This window comes from Oryx dammah, unplaced genomic scaffold (assembly GCF_014754425.2).
Source record: "Oryx dammah isolate SB20612 unplaced genomic scaffold, SCBI_Odam_1.1 HiC_scaffold_25, whole genome shotgun sequence".
Taxonomy (NCBI): domain Eukaryota; kingdom Metazoa; phylum Chordata; class Mammalia; order Artiodactyla; family Bovidae; genus Oryx; species Oryx dammah.
The window spans coordinates 20,447,047-20,465,242 of NW_024070209.1; the positions used below are offsets into that span (position 1 = coordinate 20,447,047).

The 18,196-nt window shown below is 42.8% G+C and overlaps 1 protein-coding gene across 6 annotated transcripts in view; it reads right to left on the reverse strand.

Moving 5' to 3' along the window:
- The window catches only part of ATL2 (atlastin GTPase 2), a 70,450-nt gene extending 63,056 nt beyond the window's left edge, over positions 1–7,394 (reverse strand). For 2 of the 6 annotated variants that reach the window (XM_040224656.1, XM_040224655.1), the window contains exon 1: positions 7,210–7,394. In XM_040224656.1, the coding sequence (XP_040080590.1) occupies positions 7,210–7,327 (118 nt within the window). In that variant the 5' untranslated portion in view covers positions 7,328–7,394. Of the gene's footprint in view, positions 1–6,665; positions 6,869–7,209 lie in introns of those variants that run through there. The other 4 variants (XM_040224661.1, XM_040224659.1, XM_040224658.1 and 1 more) reach the window with 3 other exon arrangements.
- Positions 7,395–18,196: the final 10,802 nt, after the last annotated feature.

Below are 18,196 nucleotides of genomic sequence, written 5' to 3' on the forward strand. Positions count from 1 at the left end.
CTAGTAGTTATTCAGTTATTTAAATCAATTCTTTGCTGTACTTGGCTACAGAAAAACTCATATCCTTTTTTATTAAACATGATCTAACAAATTTGATCTTTCAGTTGCTTCTAATTGCTTTTAAATATTTCAAGCATCCTTTTTAGAAAAATTCTTAGAAAGCAGGAACAAGTACTTTAACTAAAGCTTCCCAACATATGCCTATCTATCTTCAAACAAGTGGTATATCCTACAACTCTGCTAAGGATTTCAAGGACTGATAAACCCAACTTCCCCCAAGTCTTCCTTAACAATATTAACACACTAATTTCTACTTCTGAAATTAGAAACAATGATAAACTTTACTCACAAATATGCATAAGGTCTATCTGATCTCCCAACTACATGAAAGCTTAGAAAGCGTGGTCTGTTCTACACTTTTCTACATAGGTATTCACTACAAGAAACAGAAAGCCTTTTTATAAGGTAGGTGTCAATATAGTAACATAACATCAAGGGGAGAAAAAAGCTAGTTCTCTGTCCAAGGATGGCCCTCTACCTGACTGTCCTACTCCACCTCTTTACCCCCAAAAGAAAAAAACTAGCCGTAGCCCCTTCAGGCTCTCCTTTACCCTGAGGAGTAACCCTGTACATTCAATAGATGTCAGGAGCTTTGAAAAATATTATCTTGAACCTTAAATTTCTAAAGTAGTGGTTTTTGTTGTTGTTGTTGTTGTTGTTGAGAAGGCCAAAGTTTGAAAATAGTGATCTGAATCCAGCTCCTAAGTTTGAAAGCTTCTACCACCCTACTAGGCACTGAAGCAGAGGCCCATGTGAGTGAAAGTCACTCCGTCGTGTCCAACTCTTTGCAACCCCATGGACTATAGTTCAGGGAATTCTCCAGGCCAGAATACTGGAGTGGGTAGCCTTTTCCTTCTCCAGGGGATCTTCCCAAACCAAAGATTGAACCCAGGTCTCCCATATTGCAGGCAGATTCTTTACCAGCTGAGCCACAAGGGAAGCCCAAGAGTACTGGAATGGGTAACCCATCCTTTCTCCAGAGGATCTTCCCAACCCAGGAATCAAACCAGGTCTCCTGCATTGCAGGCTGATTCTTTACCAACTGAGCTATCAGGGAAGCAGATGCCCATACTTTGGTATTAAAAAGAGAGGAACAATCAATCAATATCTCACAAAGAATTCAAAACAAAAAAGAAGGGAAAAACCTCCAGGTGTGCATACCTAAATATTCAAGAGACTAGCACTAAGTTAGTAAGTTCAGACATGCCATCAGAGATGCCAATTTAAGGAAAGAACTCATATGGAACCATTTTAAGTGTTTTTTTTAAATATAGTTATTTCCCAAAAACAACCCACAAAGTCAAAAAGCAAACACGAAAAAGAATTTCTTGTATACAAAAAAATGCAACTAAAAAAATTCACATTCAATTACCATGTTAAAATTTCAATATCAACTGTAATCAAAGAAATGCAAATGAAACAAACAGTGGGATCCCCATTTTTCCCCATGTTTTGGTATTTATTTTTAATTAACAACACTCACTTGTGAACAAATAGAGACAATAAATGGGTATAACCTTTCTGAATGGATATGCTGATGTGGTCTTCAATTTTGAAACTGTGCAGGCCATTTGAACCCTGAAATCTACTTTTAAGACCTTACCCTGTAAGTCAAGATTTATCTAGAAAGATGTTTGGCCAGCATTACTCAGTAAGAAATAACTCCATAATCAAAAGGAAGACTAAAAAGATGTGGAAACAGTGACAGATTTTATTTTCTTGGGTTCCAAAATCACTGCGGATGGTGACTGCAGCCAGGAAATTAAAAGGCACTTGCTCCTTGGAAGAAAAGCTATGACAAACCTAGACAGTCAGTGATCACTTAGCATCACTTAGTGCACCTAGCATCACCTTGCCAACACAGGTCCATCTAGTCAAAGCTATGGGTTTTCCAGTAGTGAAGTACGGATGTGAGCGTTGGGCCGTAAAGAAGGCTGAGTGCCGAGGAATTGATGCTTTCAAACTGTGGTGCTGGAGAAGCTCTTGAGAGTCCCTCGGACTACAAGGAGATCAAACCAGTCCATCCTAAAGGAAATCAGTCCTGAATATTCACTGGAAGGACAGATGCTGAAGCTGAAACTCCAATACTTTGGCCACCCGATGGGAAGAGCCAACTCATTGGAAATGACTTATGCTGGGAAAGATCGAGGGCAGGAGAACGGGGTGATAGAGGATGAGATAGTTGGACGGCATCACCCATTGACGTAAAAAAAACTAACAACAATGGTGAATTTCGTTCAAATTTTGTCAAAATTTCTCTCCAACTTATCATTGAAAATTCAAATCCCCTCCCACCATTCTGATAAAAGTGAACTTAATCCAGCTTTTAATCCAGCTCATAAACCTAGTCATTCAAATAGGAAAAGAGCAGCTCAAGGGGTGCCAATTTCACCCCTTTACAGAGTTTCGTTATAGGAGGCTTTAAAGTTTCTAAAGTGCCTCCACAGATTATCTACTTAGTAAACAAAACAAAACAAAACAAAAGATCTACCAGCTTGCTAGGGTAGATATTTCCTTCAGGAAGGAAAAAATGTTAATCCATTCTAAAGGCCATGGAAGTTTACAGTACTCAAAATTCAAAATTAAGTCTTGAGTTAAAATAAGTACATTCTTATCACTACCCAAGACTCTTCTATGAATGACGACTACAGAAAGGGAGGAAAAAAGCTTTTTATGGGATTCATGATTAGTGTGGCTTCAAGTCAGTCACTGTTTCAGGCATTCTTGTGCATACAGACATAAATTAGATTTTGCATCTTTACTATTTAAAAAGCCAATGTTTTCTACTTGAAAACTCCCATGATTCAGATTGAATCCTCAACTTCAGAAGATTATTTGCCACATGATTAAACGATTCTCTAAAATTCAAATTTATTAAAATAAAGGTAGCTGAGAAATATGAATGTTTATTTTTATCTGATAAAAACTGAACAAAGACTTTTCAAATCACCTGTTTTAAAAATTAAATGTTTAGTTCAAAGTCTGATCTTAAATAACCGCACATTATAGTAGTAAGAACCACCAAATAGAATGTTTGATACTGAGTTAAGCACTTAAACACGTTTAATAACCCATATCATGAACACATTATCAGCATTTTATAGATAAAAGTTAAAAATTCACCCACCACTCTTGACCACACTAAACTGTCCACATTACAGGGGGAAAAAATTAAAAGAAACTTTATGACTGCAAATATACACATATATTAATATAACAGAACAAGTAGTCCAACTGGCATATTCTTACCTATACATTACTATATCTTACACACAGCTTTACAATTTATGAAACACTTGTACCTTCACCTCATTTGTTTTCCACAACAGCCCTTACGGGATGATTATCAGTACTGCACGTGAGGGGTTTCAAGCTCAGAGTTTAAATGAAGTCACTCAGCTTTTGATTCCTCATTTTTTATTTCCACTGGACTTCCCTGGTGGCTCAGACGGTAAAGCATCTGCCTATAGTGCGGGAGACCTGGGTTCAATCCCTGGGTTGGGAAGATCTCCTGGAGAAGGAAACGGCAACCCACTCCAGTACTCTTGCCTGGAAAATCCCAAGGACAGAGGAGCCTGGTAAACTACAGTCCATGGGGTCGCAAAGAGTCGGACACAACTGAGCGACACGGTTAAAGAAACACTGCCCCCACAATCAGTATTATACAATAAAAAGGTAAAACCTGCTAGAAAGCCTAGATTATCCTTCATCAGTTACACATTTCACCAAGTTATTATTTACTATTTATTTTGATGCCAATCATAGAAATACAAGTTGTACAAATAACTTTACTAAACTGGTACTTTAGCAAGGGAATCCCCTAGATTCTACTTGTACTGGCCAGAAGACTAACCCCAACGTCTACTTTATTAATTCTTCTTTCTACAATATCCACTTTTTCCCTTCCTACTTTAAAATTTCCCACTCCACTTAAGTGATTTGCCCTACCTTTACTTTTTAACTGCCCCATCTTCTCATTAGTATGATTTCAGACTTCATTCAACAAAATTTTACCCGGTCAGGACTATGATATGTGACAATCTGAATGAGAAGAGGCCCCTACCCTCCTCCAAGCCTGGTGAGGAGCAGAAAGAGCACCTCTGAGTCACTTCTGTGACTGCAGACCAGTCTCAATCACTCCCTTCAGTGGCAATAATTTAATTCCTCCAGAGGAAAGTTTTAAGAATAAAATCAAAGCACGATGTTTAAAGTGCTTTATAAAGTATCAAGTATTATCCTACTGACACTGTATCCTCAGGTTGGTCTTTTTTTCTGGATATCCACTTTTAAAACTATGGAGAAAGCCCTCAATAGGTCTTCTGTATTATGGGTGATAAAGAAGAGTAAAGGATAGCAAGAAACTTATATTAGCAATGAATTGGAGTATCAAGTTTGGTTATTCTGTATTCACATCTATCTTCCTAAAGTTAAATAATGCCCAAAAGAGTAAACAATACAACCCTAAAATGGCTAGACAAGCAGAATACCATCACACTTAAAAAAAAATTTTTTTTTAAAGCTGTTTCCCTGCACCTACTCTATAGAGAAAAACTTCTGTAAAGCTATAAGTCACTATTATAAAAAGTCTAACTTCCATTCCCACCCCATACATTTCTGGCCCTTTGACAGACTGCCAAACAGCTTTACTTACAATTGTGTATCAAAAAGATCTTCCAATTAAGCATAAACAACATAAAAATGCATAAGATTTTTAAAATGCATCTTACTATAGGTCTCACAATTTTAAATATGTCTTGAACTCCAGCATCAAACTAGGTGACAGTCCTCCAGGTATACTCTTAGTAGCTGCTTAATAGCAGATAAATGGAAAAGGCACAATTTTGCAAACGGTCTAAAAATTTCAAGAAACTTACTTTCACTTGTGAGTATTTCAAAACCCTACCCTAAAGTTAAAACAGAGAGGCAAACTAAAAATGAATCTGAAAACAGGTGCATTCCACTTAAGGCCTGAATCTCATTTTAACTCCTGGTTTATTTGCCCTATAATAAGTGCCTCTTTACTATAATGCAGCTCCTTCTTCCCCAAATAAAAAATCTGAAGGATTTCAAAACACTTTACTAAATATATTTAATCACATCCACAGATTCTTATCATCCTACAAAGTCAACGGAAGAGTTCCTAGGTCTTTTATAAAGGTCTTACAATCCTAAAAAGAATAAACACTAAAGAGACACAAAGCATCTTCCCAAGACTGAACTACAAGAGCAGCACGACTCACCCCAACTCTTCAACTTTATCCAGAAAGCAGAGGGAGACAGAGTTTCTACAGCCGAAATCACCAGATGAGTACCTGTTTGCACAAATCTCAGCCAACTTACTTAGTTTTTAATGTAGTAATGGGTGACTCAGAGAAAATTAGCTGGGAGAGGGACTATTTTGGGCAGTCATTTGATAGAAATGGCTTTCAAGTGAAGGACTACACAAACGCACACAAAAGACAAAACCCTGTGAGTAGCAGACAGAGCATTTAATAAATGATGACCCCGATATATCAAGTCTTAAGAATAGCATCTCTTCTCAATATGCCATAGCCTAAAAACGATGTTCATAGCTGTTGAGTCATAAAGCAATGTTTCTCCTAATAAGGCAAGCACATAAAACGCTTTGAAACTACATCTAAAACGGTATAAGTAAACAAACACGTGCACACACATTCCCAGGTCCAAAAAAGCTAAATTAATCAATCCATCGGCATTCCAGAACAACTAACGACTTGGGAATTCCAACCAGAATAGACTTAAGGCATACCTCTCTTCTCTGGTGGCATTTTTTTCTGTGTAAACAGCTCTGTCAAGTGCTTTGGTTGGCAAGCAATAATAAAATCAACTTTATTTCCTGTTCCCTGTCCCTTAACAAAACTTCCAGTTTGTCCTTACTGCTGACATACGTTCAACACGTCCAAGGGCTAACGTGAATGAGAAAATATATTTCACATAAACTTTTCTATTAAAGGGAGTTTTTCATCAAAATGGTTTACATTTTACCTCACAAAACCTTTATCTGACTGTGGAGAGAAATTTGAAAAACACAGTTCATACTTAATATACTTAATAAACTCTTATCTATGTCATGGCCACACTTACCTAAGCTCAAGCTTTTACTAATTTTAAGCCTTAGAAAAACTTATGCCTTTAAGTACCATCAAAATTCTCCATCAAGATTTCAGGCGTTCAATTCACACCACAGTGAAAGATCAAATGCTAAACTCCTAAAAATAGGGTGTTAGGAGTAAGAGAGACACACAACACTCTGCTGCTAAAGCGAGTGCGTCTTCCAAGGGGCAGGGGAGCTCCTTTACCCGTACAGTAGGCGCTCACATTCAGCAAAACCGGGGAGCCAAGGATCAGGTGACTTCACACCACCGACACTTTCAGCCCGATTGGGCCTCACTATGGTCTCAGTACTAAGTAAACAGCTCAAAAGCCCAGTTTTGACAATTAAATCGGAACTTGCATCCTAGCCACGCACTACCCGCAGGAATGGGTTCGGGAACTGCGGGGCCCCGGAACCCAAGCCCCGGGACACAGCCCTGGCCTGCGGACTGCGGTTCCCTCCTGGAAGGGTGTCTGGAGAGCCTCCCGACCTGGCAGCGAGGTGTCTGCTCCTCCCGCGCGCTGCGCGTCCTCCTCCACCGCCGGGCCCATCACGACCTCGTTAACCCTTCCTCCCTCTCCGCGCGGCAGACACAGGGCAGCGAGTGCCGGCGGGTGACAGGTCGCCCGGCGGGTCCGGAGCGCGCGAGGACAGAGCCGCGCCGCCGCCGACCTCCCCTCGCCCCGGGTCTGCAGCCCCTGCTCAAGGCCGCCCCCTCAGGTCGGGGCGGACACCGCGACAAGCCACGCGGCGGCTGGCGGGCAGGGGGGCCGGGTCGGACGCAGACGCGCGCGCCGCCCGTTCACCGGACAGCTGCGGGAGCCGCGGCCCCAGGGCCGCCCTTTTCAGGCCGCGCGCCGCGGGAGCTCGGGGCGCGGCGGGGGCTAGGCCTGGCGGCCAGACGCGGCGGCGGAAGGAGAGCGGAGCCGGCCGCGGACGACGACCCCGCCGCCTGCGGCCGGTGCCCGCGAGCCCGAGCGGCCGGCGCCCTCTCCCTGCGCGGGCCTTGCGGCCTCCACCCTGCCGGCCCGTACCTAGGAGGGTCGTGGACGAGACGTGGTTAACCCCGGTGTTTGAGTCGCTGGTCCGCCGCCGGCGCCGCAGCCCTTGGTGCGGTTCTTGGCTTCGCGTTACCTCGTCCCCCTCCGCCATCTTGTACCGATTTAAAATTAACTCCCCACTGACGTCAAACGCCGCCGCCGCTTTATCAACCTCCCGGGAGCCGGCGGGGAGCCGGCAGGTCCTAGCGCCGCCCTCAGTCTGCGCCGCCACCGCCTCCTCCTCCTCCCCCCGCCCCGCCCTCCCTCGTCCCGCCCTCCCTCGTCCCGCCCTCCCTCGTCCCGCCCCTCGGCGCCCTCGCTCCGCCTCCTCCCTGCTAACCTGCTAGCCTGCCCCTCGGTTTTCCCAGGCTTCCACTTTGGGGAGAAATTGGGCGGCGCCCCCACCGCAACCCTCTCGCACTCCCATCGCCTTAAACTCAGGACCACACCCCCCGAGCGCTGTGTAATCGCAGGACTCTCCAAAGAACCAGGTCCCTCCTTCCCAATTCAGTACCCCAATTCCCTTTACGTTTCTTCTCCGTAATCGTTGACTCGTGCCCCGCAGATGTTTCATACTCCTTTCCTTCTCTCCTTTTTTATCCCCCACCTCCTCCCCCAGTGCTAGTCTCCCCCTCCTTCCCTCTCTTTCCCTCCATTCCTGAGCTGTTGCTGGTGGCCTGCTTTTCCTTTTGACCTTTCTTCGCACAAGTCTCTCATACCGTTTCCCATCTAGAGACCATCCTCTGCTTTGTTTGTCATAGCTTCCTTCTACTTGAGACCCTTCTATCTTCTTAACTGTGCATACCCTTGCCCTTCTGTTCCTAGCCCCTTAGAGGGTCAACCAGAAAGCTCTGTAATCAGAAAATGCATTGTAGCAGGTCCTTTCCTAACTGATGCACCTTCTTGTGGGGATCCAGTGATATCCTAGAGAAAGTTCGGGTCACTTTTAAAACTAAATATCTGCCTGTAGAGGCTTCTGTGAAACATGGTTTCTCTTCTTTCGGATCTTTGCCCTTATCACCAGCTTCATTAGAAATTCCTTCTCTGTGGTAAAGGCATGTGTCCAGGTGTTCAAATCGCTGTCTTGTCCAGGTCTTTTCACAGGTCCCAGTCTCTTGACTCCAAGGAGTGTAAAGAAGCCAAAAGAAAGTATAGTCAAGAGATCGAGCACTGTCCCATGGTCACCTCAAATCCATAAGTTTAGAAGGCCATCCTTGGGCCTCCCTGGGGGTCCAATGGTTGGGAATTCGCCTAGCAGTGCAGAGGACACCGGTTCAATCCCTGGTCTGGGAAGATCCCACATGCAGTGGGGCAACTAAGCCCATTAGCCACAACCACTGAAGCCCCTGCACCAAGAGCCCATGCTCCACAAAAAGAAAAGCCCCCAAGGTGAGAAGCCCATTGCACCACAGCTACAGAGTTGCCCCTGCTCGCCACAGCTAAGAAAAGCCTGAGGGCAACAATGAAGACCCAGTGCAGCTACAAATAAGTAAATAAATAATTTTTTTTAAGCCAGTCTCCATTTTCCCCATCAGTCATCCCCTTTCAATTTCTTTCTCTTTTTTTGGCTGTGCCAAGAAGCATGCAGGATCTTAATTTCCTGACCAGGGATCAAACAGATGCCCTCTGCTCTGGGAACACAGAGTGTTAACCACTGGACCGCCAGGGAAGTTCCAGTCCAGTTTCTCATCACAGTGAAATCTCAGCGATGCTGCAGCCTTCTTCCTCCCTCTACACCCAGCAAGTCCGGGTGATGTCAACGCTGACTTCCAGCTCATCTCCATCCCCTCAGCTTTCCTCTTGATTTGGACCGCATCATCTTGCGCTGGACTTATTATAACAACCTCTCTGTTGTTCTCCCCCTGTGTAGATCCTCCACACAGACCGACTTGAGTTTTCTTAGATGCAAATCTATTTCATGTGATTTCTCTGCTCAGGATCAAGTCCAAACTCTTCAAAAGAGTTGACAAGGCTTTTCATGATCTGGGCCCTACCTATGCATCAAGCCTCATTTTTCACTACTTTGTCATTTCTTCCTTCATTCTTTCATTTAAACAAACGGATTTTGACACTGTTGTGTGTGCTGAACAGACTATTGACGAACAAGACAGACAAAATTGGTTTCTTTGGGGACTTCCCTACAAGTCCCGGGGTTAAGACTCCATGTTTCCAATAAAGGGGTTCGGGTTTGATCCCTGGTTGGGGAACGAAGATTCCACATGCCACATGGTGTGGCCAAAACACAAAACTGGTTTCCTGGGGTTTTGTTTCTTTCCACACCCTACACAGGCCTCTTCCATCACAAAAAAGTGAGCACTCAAAGATCTATCTTGTTCAGACTATATCTCCAGTACCTAAGCCAGTGCCCAGGAGGGCCTCAAAAAATAGCTGAGAATAAATGAATAAATAATGAATGAGTTACAATTCCGATTCTATCTACTGAATCACCTAATGTTTCTACACTTCCAGGTCTTCATTTTTTATAACTATATTACAAGATTCTTATGGGATCAAATCAACGTACTGAGAGGATTTTCTTGACTCTTAAGATAGCCAACATTTATGGAATGTTTCCTACTCAAAGTACTTTACATATGCTAAGTCATTTAATCCTAACAATAATCTTAAGAAATAAATGCTAGTGTTACTTTCATCTTACAGTTGGAGAAACTGAGGCACTAAGAGATTAAAAACTTGCCTAAGTGGCAGGACTGGCATTTAAAGGCAGGCAGTCTGGGTCCACAGCTTATGCTCATATCCACTGTAATGGTGTTCCGCTTACAGACTGTAAATTCCTGGAGGGCAGAATCCATAGTTTATCCACAGCCAGGTACTTTGGGATTCTTCTCTCAGGTAGCATAAATTATTTTAAAAGCTATTTCTGCCAAATAAACAACTTTTAAATGTTTAAAATCCTGTTACTAAATTGGCAAAAACATCCACAGACTATTCACCAAAAAGAATGATCAAATTATGGACCTTAAACATATAAAAAAACGTTTAGCTTTACTCATAATAAGAGAAATGCAAATTAAAACAACACTGAGACACCATTTCTCACCCATCAGGTTGGCAAAAAATCAAAAGCTGACGATTACACCCTGTTAGCAAGTATGTGGGGGAACTCAGTCACTCTCCTACATTGCATCCTCACTGGGAATGCAAAATCGTATAACCCCTATGGAGAAGAACTCGGCAATATCCAACAAATTTCATTCGCATTTACACTTCGACATGCCAATCTCATGTCTGGGCATTAACCTGGAAGATACAACTCCAATAATCCAAAAAAAATTTTTGTGCACAAGGTTATTCACTGTAGTGTTATTTGCAGTTGCAAAATATTGGAAGCTAAATATCTGAGCATAAATGATTGGTTTAAAAAGCTATGCTAATTCTTCATGATGAGCACTTCTTAACTGTAAAGAAGGAACAGGAAGATATCTATGAACTGATACAGAGTGATTTCCAAGAGACATTCTTAAGTGAAAAAGCCAAACTGCAAAAGAGCCTATGTAGAGCCTACCTATTATGCCAAAGGAAAAAATAAGAAAACATACCTACATCTACCAACCTATCCAAAAAGAAAAAGTGAGTTGCCTCCAAGGAGTTGGGAGTAAGGGGGATAAGGTAGGATTAATACAGAATAGAGAATACCTTTTTATCTAGTGTTGACTTCTGTTACATGAGCAAAAAGTAAAATCAACAAGAAAGGGAACAAGGTGCTAAAACTGAAAGCAAACCAAAAAAATGATTGTTGTTATTCAGTCGCTAAGTCATGTCCATCTTTTTGCAACCCTGTGGACTGCAGCGACCCAGGCTTCCCTATCCTTCGCTGTCTCTAGGAGTTTGCTCAAATTCATGTCCACTGAGTCGGTGATGCTGTCTAGCCATTTCAATCTCTGCTGCCCTCTTCTCCTTTTGCCTTCAGTCTGTCCCAGCATCAAGGTCTTTTCCAGTTAGCCAGCTGTTTGCCTCAGGTGGCCAAAGTACTGAGCTTCAACTTCAGCAGATGCGTATGTATATGAATATATTTCCTAGTTTTGTCCAGAGAAAAGGCCTATAAGCACAGACACCCAAGTAGCAATGATCATGACCTAGTGCCTACTCTTGCTCTTAATACTATTCCTTACTAAAAAGAAGTGGAGTCCTTGGAGAAATGACTGGTTCCAGAGCTAGGGTAGGATGCATATAAGGTGAGCCATGAGCATCACCTTTGTGGCAGAAATGAAGGAAGAGGTCAAAAATATGATGGAGCATGTCTCAGGGAGACTTTCCTTCTGAGTGTTTTAGGGAAGGAAAGCACAGCTTACTGTGTATGAGATCTAGCGGGAACCGACTATAAGATCTTTTTAACCTTCATGGAAATGGTATAAGACAGACAGAAACTTCCCTTCCTGTAAGAGTCAGAGATTTGGGTAACCATTAATGAAAACTGTTACCTTGATTTAGGGAAGGGACAGCAAATGGATGGGGCAGGGCTAAAGTAGGGCAACAAGAAAACAAATGTAAAACAAAGGCCACAATAGAAAAGTTGGATATTGCTGTGGCTAAAATGAGATAAATTGCTCTCTGAGAATGAAGAAGGTTGTGATAAAGGAAAATTGCATCTCTATAGACCTTATCCTTTCAGTGATGTGTTTGCTAGAAATTTAATTTAAGGTACACACCACGTTTGCAAATTGTTGCTCCTTCATGTGAAGATACGTGTTTTCTGTCCAACAGTGGTTGGCAGAAGATGAATGAGTCATTTCCCTGAGGTTACGGGAGACTAAATCCAGGGCCTTGTTGACAAAATGAAGAACAAGGCTGGAAAATTGGTCCAGCAGCCTGGGAGCACTAGGGAGCTTGACCCCATCAACTGGCATCTCTCGGTGGATTCTGCAGGCTCCTCTCACTGACCTCGGGAGCGATAGCCACTGACTGATCTCAGAAGTTGCACAGCAACTGTGGCTAACCTATTTGCCACATCAGCTTTGGTTTTCTTTGGGATTAACATTTTGAGGGAGGGGCCTAAGAGGAAATTTTTGCAGGGAAGGAGGGAAATCAAGGTTCTTGCTGGAACAGTTGTAACAGTAATATAGACTCTGAGTTATTGATTGGCAGGGAAATGTTATTTCTATCCAAACCTAAGCCAGGGTCATTGCATTTTATCTTATAAAGGAAATCAAATGAAGAACATCAAGGGTTCCACGAGGCTACTTCTGGCAGGACGCTGGACATGCGCATATGCCTCTCTGACAGAGCCAGGCTGGTCTCATCTGAGAATTGTGGGCATCAGGAAAGGCACTTGCTCTGTGTGGAACACTGTGGGCAGATGGATTTCCACCCAGCTTGCTGCATAATATTAGGTGTCCATTGTTCTCTGAAGCATGGGACAGCTGTCCCTCATGAACGTGACAGGAAATAGTGACCCTTCCAATCCATATTCATCCTCAGAGGTAATGATCTGAATCAGGATATGTGACATCAGAGTCACTTAGTGAAAAGAACACCAATTCTGGAGTTCAAACTCCAGCTATACCACTTGATTCTATGACCTTCAGAAAGTTAATTAACTTCTTTGATCCTCAGTTTCCTCTGCTATAAAGGTCTCTTCTTGCCATTTTTTCATGATGATTACAGACAATATAGATAAAGTATTTAGCCCAGTGGCTGGCACATGGCAATAAACGAGAGCCATCATGATTATTACTCCAATCAAATCTAAGAATTGAAGAGCAGGAGCATATTAAAAACGATAACACCTATAATTTTATTTAGCCTAGAAAATATCTCTGAGGCAAGGACTATTGACACCATCAGCCTTTTACAAAAGAAGAAACTAGGGCTTTAAAAGTTGGCATAGGGACTTCTATGGTGGTACAGTGGATAAGAAGTGTGTGTGTGTGTGTGTGTGTGTGTGTGTGTGTTAGTCGCTCAGTCATCACGTGCCTTGGAGCAACTTAGCCTGTGCACCACAACTAGTGAGCATACACGCTGCAGTTAATGAAGCCTCTGCACCCTAGAGCCTGTGCTTCCCAACAAGACAGGCCTCCACAAAGAGAAGCCTGCGAATCGCATCGAAGAGTAGCCCCAGTCCGCTGTAACTAGAGAAGAGCCCAAGGAAAGCCACAAAGGTTCAGTGAGCCAAAAATAAATAAATAAATAAAATTCTGAAGAAAAAAATACTTCTAAAAGGTGGCATAAATTGTTCAAGGCCACACGATCAGTAAATTGAAAAGCTGAGATCTAAATGCAGAGTCTATGTTCTTAACCATCAATCTCTGGATAACACACCGGCCTCAGGGTTAGACGTTGGAAAAGCTATATAAGAACCATTTATGTTGATCACTAAACAGCTTCTGGATATCCAGGAAACTTTCAAGTGGCTGGAGTGGAGGTAAACACAACTCAAAGTCCAGAAAAAAGGCATCCAGGAACACCGTGACAACAACAGAAACGTTACCTGAATGTTCAATGTCTATGGAATTTACAGAAGAATTCTCTGGAATTCACAGATGCTATGGAATCTTGTGGTCACTAAAATTGCTTAGTGATAGCAGAAACAAAAATCCAAATTCGTGAATTGGACTCGATGGAGTACATTTTGAAAAGTAGGTGGTGACTTGGTTTTTTAATTAAGATAAGCATACAAAAGAACACTGGTGGGAACTCTTTAGGAACTACACTATAGTCAATAACATCTTTTCAAAAAAAATGATGAAGGAGTGAATGTAGCCCCCAGGGTACAAAAAACATGCTGGTATCTTAAAGCAAACACTGCCACATGCTTTCAGTTCCTCTGAGAACAGGGCCCTGAATGATATCCACCCTAGAGAGCTCATCCAGACACAGTTTACAGCACCCCTTCCCCACCACTCCCATCCTTAGGAATGCCTTCTAAATCAGTGGGAAATCCATGCTTCACAGAAGGAGCTGCACTCTTAGCCTCTTCTAAGATTAAGACAATATCCACTTGGGCCTATTACAATCAAAGTATTCAATATTTTCTTTGTAACCGGAGAGCAGTCAGATCTTTCTCACACCCAAGCTTAATTCCAGACTCCCCAAAACTGGTTGCCGAGTTGGCAGGCAAAATGCTCCACCTTGATGACGCACCTAGAATTAATTGTCCCTGTTATAACCTACTTAATCCTTGGATTCACCACCACCAGTGTAATTCCATCATTATATTCTGACTGTTAAAGCTGCACTTCACTTCAAACACTGCCCACCCCCCCGACCCCCACCTCCCCAGTCCAATGCCGTTTCTCCTGACCCCTAATATTCTTGAGGTTGGTCTTCTGGTATAAACACCAAGAAAGTGAGTTCCTTATTTCTTTTCCCATAAGAGTTTTATGCTTAAGCCAAGATATCTGCAAGTAATGCCACTGCCACCTGATCTGATAAAAGGTAAATATTTACCTTTTAAGCTTGTCCTGATTGCCCTCCAAGAAGGTGAGCTAACATAAATCATAATGAAATGATTGTTATTTTGACATCCAGTTTAAGGGTAATTTGTTATACAGTAATAGATAATCAGACCACATGCACATAGTACACTACTGGTGTGTGAACATATATAGGCAGTAAAAGTATAAACTAGTCCATAGTAACAGTAAAGACTGAATTCAGGGTATCACTCCGGTGTAGTTGTTTGCTTTTGCTATGTAGAGCAGTGGTACTTCATTTGTTGTTGTTTTGTTTTGTTTTATTTGATGAATAAATACAGATGATACAGATGATACATAGCATTTGCTTACAGGTCAGGTTCCCTTACTATGCATGCACAAATATCCACTGGTGGCCACTGTCAATGACTGTGGCCACGCAACTCCCATCAGGAGCAGATCCAGGGGGTCTAAAATATCTGTAAATTTGAAGAATTTTTTTAAGACAACAAATTATGAGTTAAAATTAGATTTGAAAGTAATTTTTTTTTTAAGTGGGCCATTTTTAGTCTTTATTGAGTTTGTTACAATATTGCTTCTGTTTTAGGTTTCTGGTGTTTTGGCTGCAAGGCATGTGGGATCTTTGTTCCCGGCCAGGGATTGAACCACACCGTCTGCACTGGAAGGTGAAGTCTTAGCCACTGGATCACCAGGGAAGTCTCAGAAAGAAAATATTTATTTAGAATGAGAAAAGGAATCCCAAGAAATCACAAATTTTGTAATGTTAACATTTCACAAATATACAGAAAAATTATATATTGATTAATTTCATGTCATACATCCCATGGGCTTCCCAGGTGGCACTAGTGGTAAAGAACTTGCCTGCCAAAGCAGGAGACTTAAGAGACGCAGTTTCGATCCCTGGGCTGGGGAGATCCCCTGGAGGAGGAGATGGCAACCCACTCTAGTATTCTTGCCTGGAGAATCCCATGGACAGAGGAGCCTGATGGGCAAGGGTTGCAAAGAGTTGGACACAACTGAAGTGACAGCATGTACATATACATCTCATACTTTCTTTTTGACATTTTTGGCTGCACAGTCTTTGATTGGCTTTTCATATTATATGACTTGGAATATCACTTTATGAAGAGAAAATAATAAGACAATTTAATCTTTCCTCTAGCAGAGTTAATAAAATTTCATTTATTGATGGCTTAGAAAAGTCTCTTTCAGCTTCATAACATTTTATTGCTGGCATGTAAATTTTTAGGATTACTGTCAAATTTGGGAAAATCTGTCAGGTCTCTTTCATGTAGGAGCTTCAGATTTCAGGGCATATCAAGCTTTGTTTTTAGCAATGAATCTCAAATACTCTTCGAATTGAAAATGCATCGAGTGTTTATAACTATATGTGCTACTTTTCGCAACAGTCTTAACAGGAGAGGAATTCCATTTTTCATCATCATTCATGAGGACAAAATCCTCTTTTTATAATTTTACCCATCTAGCGGTTGGAAGAATTTTCCAGAGATTAGTTTTTGGCTCAAGACTTTTCAACATTGTATTTCCTCTGCTCCCCACATACATACTGCTGATGCTGGGCATGTAGGACACTTTAACTCCTGACCTTCCTTGTGTTTCTGTCACCTTTGAGCCTGAGAACAGGAACAGAGAGACAAAGGGTACATGTGATCTGCTCTGCTCCTTTCAGGCTTATGTCAAGAAGTCAATGTTAAACAGAAATCAGACGGATTTTGTGTCCTCCCCCTTACTCAGCACTCAGGGAGTGAACTCGTCCACTGAGTTCGTCCACTGAGTGGCCTTGCTCCTTCAAGAAATGGTCATAACAGATTAAAACTGATGGTGCAGAACTTCCCAGGCAGTCTAGTTGTTAAAACTCCAAGTTTCTACTGCAGGGGACTAGAGTTCAATCCCAGGTCAGGGAAGAAAGATCCCTCTTACTGCATGGTGCAGCCAAAGAAATAAATTAAGATAAAAATGGTGGATATGGGGATAGGTGGAAACAGGGCTTGGTTATTCCTTCTCAGCCTCCCTTGGCTGGAGTCTAGCCATCTCTACATACACCAGGGAGGATTAGGAAGGTAGCTGAGTTGGGAATCAGAGGTCATTGTTTGTGAGTACAGCACGTTCAACCTAAGCTAGGAATCAGACGGAGGCTGCAGGCAAGATTCAGACAGGTATGCTATACCGAAGTGACCTGAACCAGCAAAAAAAGAGCACTGGGTCCTGAACACCCCAAAGAACAGAGCACAAGCAGATCAACTCCAGCTCCACAGATGAGTGCAAGGGGCTTAGGGACAGAGGAGCCAAGCCACCTCACAGCACAGTCCAGAGAGGCCCCTCACAAGAGCAATGGGACACAGATGTATATCTGGGAACTTCCCCTTGACAGCTGGTAAACCTGAGTAAGCTCCCTACTCTGCAACCTTGTTCCTTTAGCTAAGTGCTCTGGGAGCAGGAAGAAATAATGGAACCTAACATACTGGAGTGAAGAGGAACTAAAAAGCTTCTTGATGAAAGTGAAAGAGGAGAGTGAAAAAGTTGGCTTCAAGCTCAACATTCAGAAAACGAAGATCATGGCATCCAGTCCCATCACTTCACGGGAAATAGATGGGGAAACAGTGGAAACAGTGTCAGACTTTATTTCTTTGGGCTCCAAAATCACTGCAGATGGTGATTGCAGCCATGAAATTAAAAGACGCTTACTCCTTGGAAGGAAAGCTATGATCAACCTAGATAGCATATTGAAAAGCAGAGACATTACTTTGCCGACTAAGGTCCGTCTAGTCAAGGCTATGGTTTTTCCAGTAGTCATGTATGGATGTGAGAGTTGGACTGTGAAGAAAGCTGAGCACCGAAGAATTGATGCTTTTGAACTGTGGTGTTGGAGAAGACTCTTGAGAGTCCCTTGGACTGCAAGGAGATCCAACCAGTCCATTCTGAAGGAGATCAGCCCTGGGATTTCTTCAGAGGGAATGATGCTGAAGCTGAAACTCCAGTACTTTGGCCACCTCATGCGAAGAGTTGACTCATTGGAAAAGACTCTGATGCTGGGAGGGATTGGGGGCAGGGGGAGAAGGGGACGACAGAGGATGAGATGGCTGGATGGCATCACTGACTCGATGGACGTGAGTCTGAGTGAACTCCGGGAGTTGGTGATGGACAGGGAGGCCTGGCGTGCTGCGATTCATGGGGTCGCAAAGAGTCGGACACGATTGAGCGACTGAAATGAACTGAACTGAACTGAAGGGTAACCCAGAAACTGGAGCAGCCAGGGCTCCAGACTGCAATTCTGACTCTGTGATAAGAATCCTTGAAAATGTATTTACCCTTTATGGACTTTCATTTCCACCAAACTGAAGGGGGTTTGACATGCTATTATCATTTATAGGCAGGCGAATTTGTTTTTTTCTTGAGCAAGTATTCATGTTGGTGTTCAGGGTTCTCCTCCTAGCCTTGCCACCTCCTCCAACACTCCCTCCCATCAGCATCTACTTTCTTCAGAGCTCTTAAGGCAAAGCCATACCCTTGCTGGCAGTGCCTATGGAGAGAACTAGGATCTGGGCCAAGCCTACAGACTGCTGATG